The sequence below is a fragment of the Echinops telfairi genome, unplaced genomic scaffold (genome assembly GCF_000313985.2).
Source record: "Echinops telfairi isolate 266 unplaced genomic scaffold, ASM31398v2 ScPeMD7_7417;HRSCAF=8455, whole genome shotgun sequence".
NCBI lineage: Eukaryota > Metazoa > Chordata > Mammalia > Afrosoricida > Tenrecidae > Echinops > Echinops telfairi.
Window position 1 is genome coordinate 4485763 of NW_022111317.1, and position 13000 is coordinate 4498762.

At 62.0% G+C, this 13000-nt stretch overlaps 2 protein-coding genes across 2 annotated transcripts in view; both read left to right on the forward strand.

The window, feature by feature from the left end:
* The window catches only part of RIN1 (Ras and Rab interactor 1), a 5603-nt gene extending 519 nt beyond the window's left edge, over positions 1 to 5084 (forward strand). The window contains exons 2-9 of the mRNA XM_004713699.2: positions 40 to 171; positions 265 to 337; positions 422 to 513; positions 617 to 1366; positions 1816 to 2121; positions 2286 to 2417; positions 2506 to 2657; positions 3448 to 5084. Coding sequence (XP_004713756.1) covers positions 40 to 171; positions 265 to 337; positions 422 to 513; positions 617 to 1366; positions 1816 to 2121; positions 2286 to 2417; positions 2506 to 2657; positions 3448 to 3918 — 2108 coding nt within the window. The 3' untranslated portion in view covers positions 3919 to 5084. The remainder of the gene's footprint in view (positions 1 to 39; positions 172 to 264; positions 338 to 421; positions 514 to 616; positions 1367 to 1815; positions 2122 to 2285; positions 2418 to 2505; positions 2658 to 3447) is intronic.
* A 6378-nt stretch (positions 5085 to 11462) lies between these two features.
* Positions 11463 to 13000, forward strand: part of CD248 (CD248 molecule) — a 4915-nt gene continuing 3377 nt past the window's right edge. Inside the window, exon 1 of the mRNA XM_045297158.1 lies at positions 11463 to 11477. Coding sequence (XP_045153093.1) covers positions 11463 to 11477 — 15 coding nt within the window. The remainder of the gene's footprint in view (positions 11478 to 13000) is intronic.

Sequence of the window (13000 nt, forward strand, 5' to 3'; positions counted from 1 at the left end):
GACTGTCCGCGGCAGGGACGGCGGGGCTGGGGGACTGAGTCTCCAATTCCCCTCCGCAGACGTTCCTCGTGCGGAAATCCAACACGCGCCGGTGCCAAGCGCTGTGTGTGCGGCTGCCCGAGGCCGGCCCGTCCTTCGTTGCCAGCCACTACGTACTGGAGCGCCCCGGGGGTAAGCCGGCTGCCCCGACCCCCTGCGGCCAGGGCTGGGAGCGGCGGGCAGGGTAGGGGGCCCTCGGGGGACTCCTGACCTCCCATCTGTCAGGCGTCTCCTTGGAAGGCTCAGAGCTCACCTTCCCAGACCTGGTGCATCTCATCTGTGCCTACTGCCACAGCCGGTGAGTCTGCCCACGGGAGCCTGTGTCCCAGAGCCCCCCCACCCCACCCCAGGAAGCCCCCACTCATTCCTAACTACTCCCCAGGGACATCCTTCTGCTACCACTGCAGCTCCCCAAAGCCATTGACCAGGCAGCCACCCACAAGGAGCTGGAGGCCATCTCCCATCTGGGCGTCGGTAAGGGCGCCCCTGCCACGCACCTGCAGCATAGGTGGGCACACTGAGTGAGGCCCACAGGCCTCTCCTATGAGTGGACCTCCACGTGGCTTCTCTCCACCAGAGTTCTGGAGCTCCGCCCTCAACGCAAAGGCTCTGCGGGACCCCAGGGAAGGCCCCCTGCCACTCAGGCTGAAGCCCAGCTCCCCTGAAGAGCCGGACCAGGGCCCCACCAGCACAGCCCTGTGCTTCTTCAACCCCCTGTTCCCAGGGGACCTGGGCCCCACCAAGCGGGAGAAGTTCAAGAGGAGCTTCAAAGTGCGCGTGTCCACGGAGACCACAGGCCCCCTGTCTCCACCGGCTGTGCCACCTCCCCCTGTCCCCGTGCTGCCGGGGACCGCCCCCAGCCAGCCAGCCAGGCTGCCCCCTCGGCAGCTGCTGCGGAGAGAGAGCTCGGTGGGCTACAGGGTGCCAGGGGGTGCCAGCCCCAGCCTCCCACCCCTACCCTCTCTCCAAGAGGTAGACTGTGGCTCTCCCAGCAGCTCAGAGGAGGAGGCACCACCAGGGGCCCTGGGGAGCTCAGCGACCTCCCCCGGGCTGGGCAGGCGCCACCGCCACCGGCCCCTGCTCCGATCCATGAGCTCTGCTTTCTGCTCTCTACTGGCTCCTGAGCGGCAGGTGGGCCGGGTGGCAGCGGCACTGGTGGGGGACCGCCACACGGCCGTGGGCCAGCTGGTACAGGACCTGCTGACACAGGTGCGGGCGGGGCCCAAGCCTCTAGAGCTCCAGGTCGTCCGAGAGGCGCTGAGCCAGGCCCGGGCCATGCTGAGTGCCGAATTGGGGCCAGAGAAGCTGCTGCCACCTGTGAGGCTGGGTGAGGCCCACTGGGAGTCCCAACCTCGGCCAACACCCAACCAAACCCCACTGCCATTGAGTCGATGCTGACTCACAGGTTGAAAATCTTAAAGGAGGCAGCCAGCCTCATCTTTCTCTCAAGGACTTGAACTGCCAACCTTGTGGTTAAGCAACCCCAAAACTAACCCACAGCGCCTACGCCTCCTTTTGGATCCCACCCCAGCCAAGCCCCGCTCAGTGCTTCTCTCCACCATCCCGGCCTGCCACGTCCCAGCTTCTAAGCTGTGCTTCACAAATCCCCCTGCCATTCCTCTTTTCAAGTGAATTCCATTCCGGCCTCTCCCTACTCCAGGGCTACCCCAGGCGCCTGCCTTTGCTCCTCCCACACCCTTCCCAGGTCTGCCCACCTCCCCGTGCTGCCCCCACTCAAAGTCCTGGCCCTCCTGACCACCTGGGTCTCCTCCACAGAGCATGTGCTGGAGAAGTCTCTGCACCGCTCCGTGCTCAAGCCTCTTCGGCCCATCCTGGTGGCCCGCCTGCGGCGCCGGCTCTCTGCCAACAACTCCCTGGGCCGCCTGGCCGAGGGCTTCCGCCTGGCCCGGGCACAGGGCCCCGGAGCCTTCGGAGCCCACCTGAGCCTGCCCTCTCCGGCAGAGATAGAGCAGGTGCGCCAGAAGCTGCTGCAGCTGCTCCGTGCCTACTCGCCCAGCGCCCAGATCAAGCGCCTCCTGCAGGCTTGCAAGCTGCTCTACACGGTCCTGAGGACCCAAGAGGGTGCGCCCCTCCCTCCCCTGCCGCCCAGAGAGGAGGCACTCCTTCCCTAGCGCCTTCCACCTGGTGGCCTTAGGAATCTCCCCGGGGAGGAGAGTCCAGCCTCCACAGGCACTAACCCCAGACAGGAGCCTGAAGCCTTGCCACTCCCCCTCGTGTCCCCCCAGGGGAAGGTGCCGGTGCAGATGAGTTCCTGCCACTGCTGAGCCTGGTCCTGGCCCAGTGTGACCTTCCTGACCTGCTGCTGGAGGCCGAGTACATGTCCGAGCTGCTGGAGCCCGCTTTGCTCACTGGAGAGGGTGAGGGACCCCTGCCTTCTCTCCCAGGACTCTGGCTGGGCAGGGGCTCAATGTGAGCTGGAGCTGCCTCTTCCCCCTTGTGTCCCAGGCGGCTACTACTTGACCAGCCTCTCTGCCAGCCTGGCCCTGCTGAGCGGCCTGGACCAGGAGCTTGCCCTGCCCCTCAGCCCCTCCCAGGAGCTGCAACGCTCCCTTCGCCTGTGGGAGCAGCGCCGCCTGCCGGCCACCCACAGCTTCCAGGTAAAAGCCCTCACACTGCCCCACCCTGCTGTGTAGGTGAGGGCTGTCAGCCAGGACAGTGAGGGCAAAGGGCTGGTCCCTTCCAGGAAGAGGAGGGATGGGATAGCTGTGCTGAGCACATTCAGGCCTTCATCCTGTGAATCTGTACATCCTGGCTGGGGGCAGACATGACTGGGAGTTGGAAAGAGGGACAGATGATAGGCTCAGGCCTCCAGACACCAGCCCTCCCCTCCTGTAAATGGAGCCAGGCACCAGGCAAGGACCTGGCCTGTAGCCCTGGCCACCTGCGTGTCTTCAGAGCCAGGCTCCACCCCTGGCCTCTCCATCCTGCCAACAGGACCATCCTGGCTTCTGTTAAATGTCTAGACTCGATGTTCAGATCCAAGCTCTGCTGCTTCCTGGTGGTAGGCACCTTGAGCAAGCCACCTAACCTTTTGTATCTCAATGCTCCGGCCTGTAAAGTGGGTTCATTGTGCCCACCTCCAGGGGCTGAGTAAATACTCGGGCCCGTGCTTCGAAAGGCACCTGAGGCAGGCAGGGTCAGGCCAGTTAAACATCCCGTCATTGTCAGGCTTGGAAAAGCCTGCAGCTGTGAGCGAGTCACCCAGCCACCTCACTCCCTTCCACCTTACTCCTCTTGACATGTATCTGACCCCCAAAGCCTCGGACTGTTAGCTCTACACCCAAGTTACAGGCACCCCACCCTGTCTTGACGGAGCCAAGACATAAGAGTCAGACATACCTTACACCAGACTGGACTGACAACTTATTCCTATTCCTCCTGCCTTAGCACCTCCTCCGAGTGGCCTACCAGGACCCCAGTAGTGGCTGCACGTCCAAGACGCTGGCTGTACCCCCAGGGGCCTCCATTGCCACCCTCAACCAGCTCTGTGCCACCAAGTTCCGAGTGACCCAGCCGGACACCTTCGGCCTCTTCCTCTACAAGGAGCAGAGCTACATCCGCCTGACCCCCAGAGCCCTGGCCCACCAGCTGCCCGCCACCGGCTATCTGGTCTACCGCCGGGCAGAGTGGCCAGAGGCCCAGGGGACCTCCCCGAGGACTTCAAAAGAGAGAGAGGGCAGGGGGGCACCGGAAGCAGGGGGCAGGGAGGAGGAGGAAGGAGCCCCAACAGATGGGGGTGCTGAGGACAAAGGCAGCCCTGGAGACAAGGGGCAAGAGCCTGAGAGGACTGTGGAGGGAGGGGAGAGCCCGGCCCTGGAAAGCCCTGGGGAGTCAGAGCAGCCAGAGGCTGAGGTGTAGCTGGGGCTGGCTGGAGGGGCCACCGGGGCTCTGGGTTGTTGGAAAGCCCTGCTGAGCCTCAGGCCTCCAGCCTTCCCCTCCACCCTGCCAGGCCCCTGTGCTGGGTCTGCATTCACCCCTCTGTGTGGTGTTATCTTCAAGCCCATCTCCCGAGGGTTTGGGGGCCCCAGGCCAGGTGCCCTTGCCTCTGATCCTTCTCTGCCCTGCAGGGCTCAAGCTGACAGCCATGGGGGGCAAAGGGTTCTGTCCCATCTGCCCCTGAGGGGGCAACTGGTCAGAGCTACTGGCCCAGCTCAGCCCAGTTGAAGGTCTGCATCTGTGAAGCGGGAGGAGCTGGCTATCCTGTCTGCCCCGGGCGGGTGTGGTGTGGGCCCAGTGTGGGTTGCAATCTCCACGGGGGGGTAAGATGTGGTGCTTTCCCTGTCCCCAGGGCTCTGGCTGGGTGACCAAAGACACTTTCCCAAGCTGGGGGAGTCCGGCACCCCCGGGGGAGGTCACAGTGGTGGGGGGCGGCTTGAAAATCCTCAGCCCTTTTCCGAGAAGGCAGGGCCTGGCTTATTGGCCCCGCCAAGGTTCAGCAAAGAAAGGTGACCCCCAAGATGTCACCCAGAAAGTCATTGGGGCCTCCTCCCCCCCAAAACGGGGCCCTGGAGTCTGTACAAAACGAAATCCATCCCCGAGGGCACCGCGCTCCCTTGAAAGGGGCAATCCGCGCTTCTGCGCAGAGAATACCGTCGGCCGCGCGGGGGCGCGCCCGGGCCGGGAAGCTGCGAGAGGCGGGGAGCGGGGGCTGGGCAGCAGCTGGACTGCCCGGGCCTGACCAACTCTTGCAGTCGCTAGGTAACCCTACCGGGGCAGGGCAGCGTTCTAGGGGGTCAGGCAGAAGATCCCTGATATGGGAGAGGATACCCACCATTCAACAAGGAGTCTCCCTTGGACACTGAGCAAAGTCAGGCGTGGGCACTGGTTTTTCGGACAAGCCCCACCACTCAGCCCAGGGGTGGGTGTGCCAGCCAGCCTCCCTTCCTCCCCTGCCACCACCCCCACCCCGGCTTCTTGCTAGTAGGGAGTTCGCCCTTCGACCTTTTGTACACCCCGCCCGCAGCGCCGGGAGGGCCTGCGTCCTCCGTGGGCGCTTAATAAACGTTGCTCGTGGGCGTCTGATACCGAAGAGCAAGGTGGGCACCTGGGGAAGTTGCGGGAAGGGAGGGCTCTGGGATCCAGACACAGGATGTGCCAAATTCAGCCCCAGAGGGGGACCTGGAGTGGTTGCACGGAGTTCTGGGAGGACCTCAGGGATTGGATGTAAAGAGTCTCCTGGGAACTGGCCTCTGAGACCTCTGCTAGCTCTTCACAGCCCCCTGCCTCCCTCTTCTCCACTCCCTCCCCACCTCTGTCTGGGAATGCAGGCTTACCACCCCCATCCCCCCCGCTGGGGGGCTTGGCCTGCAGCCTGGGTCTTCTAGTTGGTCAAGGGGCCAGCTTGGGTAAATCATGACCAAAGGGATGCTCCAGGTAGGATGGGAGGCCAGTCTAAGAAACACCCACCACCACCAGGTCGATTCCCAAGAGCAGCATCCAGCTGATAGGACAGTTCCCAGGCTTTGCCCACAGCCTCTTCTTTCTCCCTGGGAGCACCTGGTGGGTTTGAACTGCTGACCTTGAGGTTAGCAACCTAAAGCTCCCTGGGTAGTGCTGCTTAGCCCAGTCTAAGGGTGGTCTCATTCTTAAGAGGAGGGCACCCACCAGGGCTTGCTGGGGGGAGAGGGGAGTGGCTTGTTTAAGGGCCGAGGCGCACGTGTGTTTGTTTATTGTCAACCTCCCCGCTCGCTCCTCCAGCCGGCCTTGTTCCCAGCTAACACCGGAGCCAGGACCAGGCACTGACTCACTGGGCGCGGAATGATCCGAATGTGGCGCACCGCCCATCGCTGCCGCGCGGGGGCGAGCGCGTCCCTTTCCCAGCCCTGTGCGCGATCTCGTTCTCTGCGGAGGCCAGAGAGAACGGAGCATGGGGACAGGGTCCTAAGAATGAGGGAGGGGCTGCCCACCCAGGAGTGCACCCCCAGGCGGGCCCAGAGGCTGGCGTTCTGTCTTGCCCTGGTGGGGAACTAAAGTCTGCCTAAGGGGAGGCCCTGGTTGGAGGGAAGACAGTCACCCAGACCCCTCTTCGGAGATGCAGGGACATCAGGAGACCTGTAGGGGACACTCTGATCGCTGGGATCACTCAAGTTCACCTACAGCCCTCCTCCAATGGCTACCTTAAAGGCAACACTCACCAGCCATGGTGGGGGTGAGGGGGGGTCACCACATCTACTCAAGTCTACAGCATGACTCAGAATCACGATCACACACAAGCACGCTGGCCCACCGGAAGTGTGTGACCTGCTGTCATGGCCCCAGGAACACTGACACCCTCAGCCACTCACCCCCTTCAGGACCAGACTTAACTCTCCTCTCCGGAGTCACACCCTGACACTACTGTCCAACACACCCATCAGAGAGCCAGGATCCGCCGCACACCCCCGGAAACTTCCTCCACCCAGTTCGGCGTGACTAACACATTCCCATGGAGAAAACATGGAGAAGACACATGGTGACAAGCCGATGACACACTCGGGCCAATCTGCCACATAGCCAGAGACAGGCAGACACAGGGGCACACATGGTGGCCTGCTGCACAGGGACTGACACCAACCCATGCAGAACTGTCACTCACACCCCAGGTCCTACTCAGACACACACACAACCCCCCCCATCCACATACATGCACACAAGCACACACGGAGACAAACACACGTGCATACAGAGAGGCACCAACACATGTTTTTTATCGGCTCTCTCCTGGCCTCTACTCCCTGTCCTCATCCACCCCACCCGGTGGCAGGCTCAGAGGGATGGAGGGAGAGGCTGAGCAGACCCTCACATGGGGGTGGTGACCCCACTGGCCAGGCAGGAGGCAGAGGCAGGCAGTGCTGGGCGGGGTGGCCTGAGCTCATCAGATTCCAGCCTGAGTGATTCACAGGAGCGCCTGGGGAGGGTCTGGGCGGGGCCCTGGTCCAGAGGCTAGCACTTTGGGGGCCTGGGTGGGCTTTGCACCCAAGAGGCCTGGATCTATAGCAAGACTTGAGGCTAGGATTGGGGGGGGGGCGCTTCCAAGGTGCTCACTGGGCTTGCCAGGGTGCTCACTGGATGGGGGGAGGTGCTCCTCCAAACACCACAGAGCTCAGTCTCAGCATGAGACAATCGGCACCTCCCATCCACCCCACCCCAGGGCCTGGACACTGGACATGGACCCCACGCCTCCCCAACCTCAGCTAGCTTTCTTGAGGAGGGAGTGGGGAGTTAGGGACAGCGTGGGTGACCTTTAGGACCTGTCTTGGCCACTTGACCAAGGCAGAGTGAGCCCCAGAGTTCCAGGGTGCTGAGAGGGTTACAGACCCGAGTGGCCCTGCCAGGGACGGCCTCTGCCAGAGCTGAGTGAGGACACGAGGCTGTCCTGGCGCCAGGGATGCTTTCCCGCTGAGATCGGGCCCTCTGCTCCTGCCACCCCAGAGCGCCCATCTCCCGCTGCTGCTCCGAGGCGGGTGCTGGGGCCTGGCCAGCTGCTTGTGCAGGGTGACAGGAAGAAAGGCTGATGCAGAGGGGGTGGGGGGACACAGGAAGTGCCTATCTTGGAACTTTGCACCAAAATAGTCTGTTCTGTTCCTATGCAGGGTCTCAGGTTCCCACGGGGAGGGAGGTGTGTGTCACCAAGGAGACCCTGCAGGGAGGGGGCGTGAGCTGACCTTCGGTTGGCTGCTACTCCCAAGGCCCCATCCCCGTGCCCCCCCCACCCCACCCCCACCCCGCCAGGCCTCTGCTCCACTTTGAAGTCCTAACATAAATATCATGTCTGCTTGGGTTCCCCTTCCCAGCCTGGTCACAGCCCCCAGACCTGGCTCTCACCCCAGCCTGCCCTGAGGGGGCCAGTGAGGGGGAGTGGGGGTTTTGGAGTGGGGGAGGTGAAGGGAGGCCAGGACCACCCAGGGACGGCCAGTCCTGGTGGTGACAAGCCAGAGATCCCAGAGACAAACAGGGAGATGGATGGGGGAGAGACCCCCAGAGGCAGAGAGGGGAGGGACAGAGTGGCTGAGAATGGAGACAGATGGAGAAGCCCACCAGAGAACGGTGGGGGAAAAACAGCCCCAGAGGAGAGGGACAAAAGGGGAAGGCAACTCGGAGGCCCTTGGGGACAGAGAGGGGCAGGAATAGGAGGCCGTGGGACAAAGAAGAGAAAGTAAATGGGGTATAGAGAACGGTCCAGTGTGTGGGTGGGATAGCAGTGCAAGGGTGTGGTAGAAAGAGAGTCATCCACCCAGGGGTGGTGGTGGTTGGGGGGGATGGGGATTGCTGGGCTTAAACCAGAGCAGCCCTCAGCAAACTGGGCCCAGTGGGTCACCCGAGATGGCCAGGCTGCTCCCTGCATAGATGGGGAACCTGAGCTCTGAGAGGGCAGGCTGGGACCATCCGGGAGCACACGGAATTCCACGCCTTGCACCACTGGCTTTCCACCACTTTGGGGACCCCGAGGTGAAAGGCACCAGGGATGGAAAAGTTCTGAGTGGTAGCTTGGCCCAAGAGCCCTCAGCCTGGCCCGGCTGGGAGGCCTAGCACTGGGTACCCATTCACACACTGCCCTGCCTCGGAGCACCTGGGCAAGCCCCACCCTCTGGCAGACAGGTACACAGCAATGAGGCCCCACGGTTGGGAGCCAATGTGGGGGGCAGTCATCTGCTTCTGCCTCACAAGTACAGACACAGGCACAGGTGTGCGGGGCTGTGCAAACGCTCGCACACACACGCACACGCACACACAGGCCCACTCCCAAGCCTCCTCTCTCTGACAGGGTACCCCTCCAGCTGGTGGACTCTCCCAGAAGGCAATGGGGCTGGACAACACCCCTTCTTCCTGGGCCCCACCTCCCCTAGACTGTCCCTCTACCCTCTCCAGGCCCAATCCCCCGCCCCCACCCCAAGCATACAGGAGGCTCTTACCAGTGGAAAGGAGAAGCCCAAAGCCCCCTCCCTCCCAGTGTCCCCTCCTCTTCCCCACCCGCCTGCCCACCCAGGGACCTCGCCCACTTCTCCTCCCCAGGCTCCCATCAAGTTGAGGCAAGCAGGCACCTCCTGCTGCGCCCCCTCCTGTGCTCCACCCCCCACCCCCCATTAGACCTTCCTTCTGACAGCCCAAAGGCCCCCAGTGGTTTAGGAAGCATTTAGAAATGCAGGGAGCTGGGGGAAGGGCTGAGTAGGGGAGGTGATTTGTATACAGAGTAATGTGCTGGCTCAGCAGACAGAAGCCTGCCTAGGGCGCCCCCATCGCTCTCCACCCCCACCCTGGAGGCTCCACCAGGCCTCTCAGGCCGGCCCCTCTGCAGGCCTCTCGCCCCCTCACCCCCGTGGACCCACACTGGGCGTCTCAAACCACCAGGCCTGTGCTTGTCCCAGGATGGGGAAGACAAGGTCCTCTCTAGGGAGAGCACTTAAGTGGTCATGCCCCTCTCCAGGGGAGCTCATCCCAGATGGGCCTGGGTAGCAGCAGGGAGCCCTAGCCCCCCACCCCCACCCCCCAAGGTGACCTGAACCCCACAGTCCAGCTTGGAAAAGACCAGGCCTCATCCCCACCCCTTTCCTCCTTCTCCAGCCAGGGCCAATGGGGAAAACAGGCTGTGCGGAGAGGGAGGGGCAGGCTGTCCCACTCCTGCCCTGTGCTCCTGCTCCTTCCGGGCCTACATTCATTATGGGGCTGCTGGTCATGAATCTGAACCCCACTTATGCGGATGTCTCTGTATCTTCTCATCCACACACCCATCTATCCACTCCTCCATTCCTACATCTACCCATCTTCCATCTCTCACCTCCGCATCCATCCAAGCATGCATGGCACTGGTGAGCAATGATCTTCGTGCTGGCTAGAGGGTACCGAGGTGAGTCAGGGACAACCAGTCTAGGAGGAAGCGTAAGACCCCAACCAGCTCCCTCTCTGCTCCCCAGCCCTTCGCACCCAGAGCATCAGGGGATGCTTTGCTCACCATATGTGGGGTAGCCTCAACCCACCTCCTCCGCGCTGGAGGGGACAAGTGAGTGCCAGGTGCCCGCCCAAACTGGACTCCCAGGGGCCTTCCTGGGACTCATTCTCTGTCCACCATGCCTTGTTGTTGGCAGGACCCTCCGTTCCCAAGGTGACCCACTCAATACAAGTGGAAGTTGGTCTTTGACCCTCTTCCCCCAGGTCCTCTAGCCTGCCACCCCCCACCAACTCCCCACCCTGACAAGGTTGGGGTCCCAACCTCAAATCTGACCCATCCACTCGCCAGACGGGCTGCAACCTCCCCTTGGCTGCTCCAGCACAGGACACTGCCCGGATTATGACTGGGCTCGCCACACCCTTGGACTGGGCTCCCTGCCCCCAGCCCCTGCCCTGAGGAGTCTCCAGAGGCTGCCTCCCCCAGACCGGCCCGCCCTGCTGCCCTGCTCTCTAGCCAGCTCTCCTCCCCTCTCCCAGACTATTTCAATAGTCTCCTAACCGGCCCTAGCCTCGAGCACCCACCACCCACCACACTCAGGCCACGACCATCTCCCACCCACAATTGACCACAAACGAGGGGGGGCAACTCAGCGTCTTCCAAGCCAGGCCCACCCCCTTCCTGGTTCTGGCCTCTCTAGATGGTCCTTACTCTCCACTGCTGGCTCTAAACCCATTTTGAGCACTCCTGTCTCGGGACCTTCCCCTGGGTGGTACCCTTGCCCTGTGCCGCCTTCCTCCATCTTCACTTCTTCTTGGGCTCTGCAGGGGGCCGCAGCTCAAGAGAGCACTGGGCAAGGAGTCCAGTACGATGACCAACTTGTTCTGAGTCTCGCTGACCTCCTCCACTGGCTGATTGTCAGAGATCTCCCTGTTCTAGGGTGATCTGGATTCATGGAGGAAGGCTGGGTAGGTTCGGGGAGCAGGTGGGCTCTGGTTGCAAGCAAAATGTCAACCTGCCAGGGCATCACCCCGAGGCAGCCCTATATGCCCTTCCTCTCCTACTGAGCAGCAGCCTGGTCCCGCTGGATTTAGGCGGTGGGCATCAAGCAGAGGTAAGACAAGGATGCTGCAGGAGTTCCCAACGGGTGGGCACTATCTGCCTCCCAGGAGGCATTTGCCAGGGGCCTAAGACATTTTTAATGGCCACAACTGGGGAGATGCTCCTGGCATCTAGTGGGCAGAAACCAAAGATGCCGTTGTTAAACAACCTACCATTCCTCAGCAAATAAATCTCCAAGGTAAAGATCAAGGCTGGGAAGCCTGGACTGGAGGGATGGGGCCACAGATGCAAAGGAAGACAATGGAGCAAGATCTGGGGGTTGGTGGGTCTCAGGGGCCATGGGGCTCTGATTGCTTGAGCAGGGAGACCTGAAGGAAGTGACAGGACACTGCAGGAAGGGTAGCGCTGGCCTGAGGTGGGTGCTGGTCAGGGAGTCAAAGGCAGGGAGCGGAGCTGGAGCAAAGACCCTGATGCAGAGATGGAGCGGGTCACTGTGAGTTTATGAAATGCTCGAAAGGCAGAGTGCCTGGAGCAGAGGGAGCCAGGGCCAGGAGAGATCTGGGCAGACCACTGGCCCAAGGTCATGGCCAGATCTCAGCCTTCCCCCCAAGAGGGATGAGGCCAGGAGGCGTTTGAAGCAAAGGGGTCTGATAGGAGGAGTCTGAAAGGGCCCTTCTGGCTGGCTGTCATGTGCAGAGGGATACAGAGACTCCTGGGAGGCTGTCTCAGGCTCTCAGGCAGGAGATGATAGTGGCCCAGGCAAGTGGCAAAGGAGGCGTCCAGAAGTGGCTAGATTCCGGTTCCTTCTGGAAGGTGTGGCCGGTGGGATTTGCTGGGAGATTGGACATGGGGTGTGGGGGAGAGACGAGTCCATGATGATCTCAGGGCTTGGGGCCTGAGCCAGTGGATGGATGAACTGCCCTGGGTTGACTTACTGCTCCGGAAAGGAAGGGAATTCTGTTTCACAGCCGAGACCTGGCAGAAGGACCTCCTTCCTGGGCAGACAGCAAGCATCCCCTGCACCCCGGGCTCTCAGGGTGTGGGCTCCATCCACCAGGCCAGCCAAAGCATTGCTAGGTGGTCCCCTACCCCTACCCCATGTGCTCCAGACTGAAGAACATTTGCCTCACCGCGGCAGCAGCTGACAAAACACGTTTGCAAACACTGCAAGCTCTGAGACAATCACCCTGGGGAATCCAAGAGGCCAGGACACTTGACCCTCAACGTGTAAATAAGGAAAATGCAGGCCCAGAGAGGGTCAGCCACTTCTCGCAGGTCATGCAGCAGAGATCAGTGGCTAAGTGGGAAGATGGGCCAGGGCTGGGGCTCAAACGTGAGCTCAGAGTGCAATGGGTGGGCAGGGGTTAACCAGCCTACCCAGCTCCCAGGGACTGTGGGGGATGGGCTCAGCCAAGGGCCTTTGGAAGGGACAGGCTGAGGACCCTGGCCAGGATCGTGCTGCAGGGCTCCACTCACGTGACACCGTGTCATATACAAGGGTATGTGTCATTGTGAGCCCGTGCCCATACATGGACTCGAACCGGGTCCCTCACCGCCAGCCTACTTCACCCAGAGTGGGCCCTGGCCCCTCCCCCAAGCCCCCTGCCCTCCCGTAGGCGGAGCACTGAAGGCATTTCCTGTTTGGGGGCTGCCCGTCCCTCCCCCTTCTAAACCCAGGTTTCTGGGCCCCCAGGTTAAGCCGGGTGAGGGGAGGGCAGCCCCAGCCTTGAGCTCTGGTAGGCCTCTCCACTCCTTCCCACTCTGGCTCCGGGGTCCTGGGAAGCTCCTCCGGCTGGGAGAGAAAATCAAGGGCTTATCTTTAAAGAAAGACGTCGCTGCAAAGTGACCTGGAGGTTCCCATGGGGCAGGATGGGGGGTGTGGGCGTCATATGTGGAGGCCTATAGAACGCACACCATCTTTGTGCACCAAAGAGGTTTAGCATGTCAGCGCGCATGCCTGCGTGGGAAAAAGCTGCAGGTCGGCGTGGGTCTGCATCGAGGGCAAGGGACAGAGCG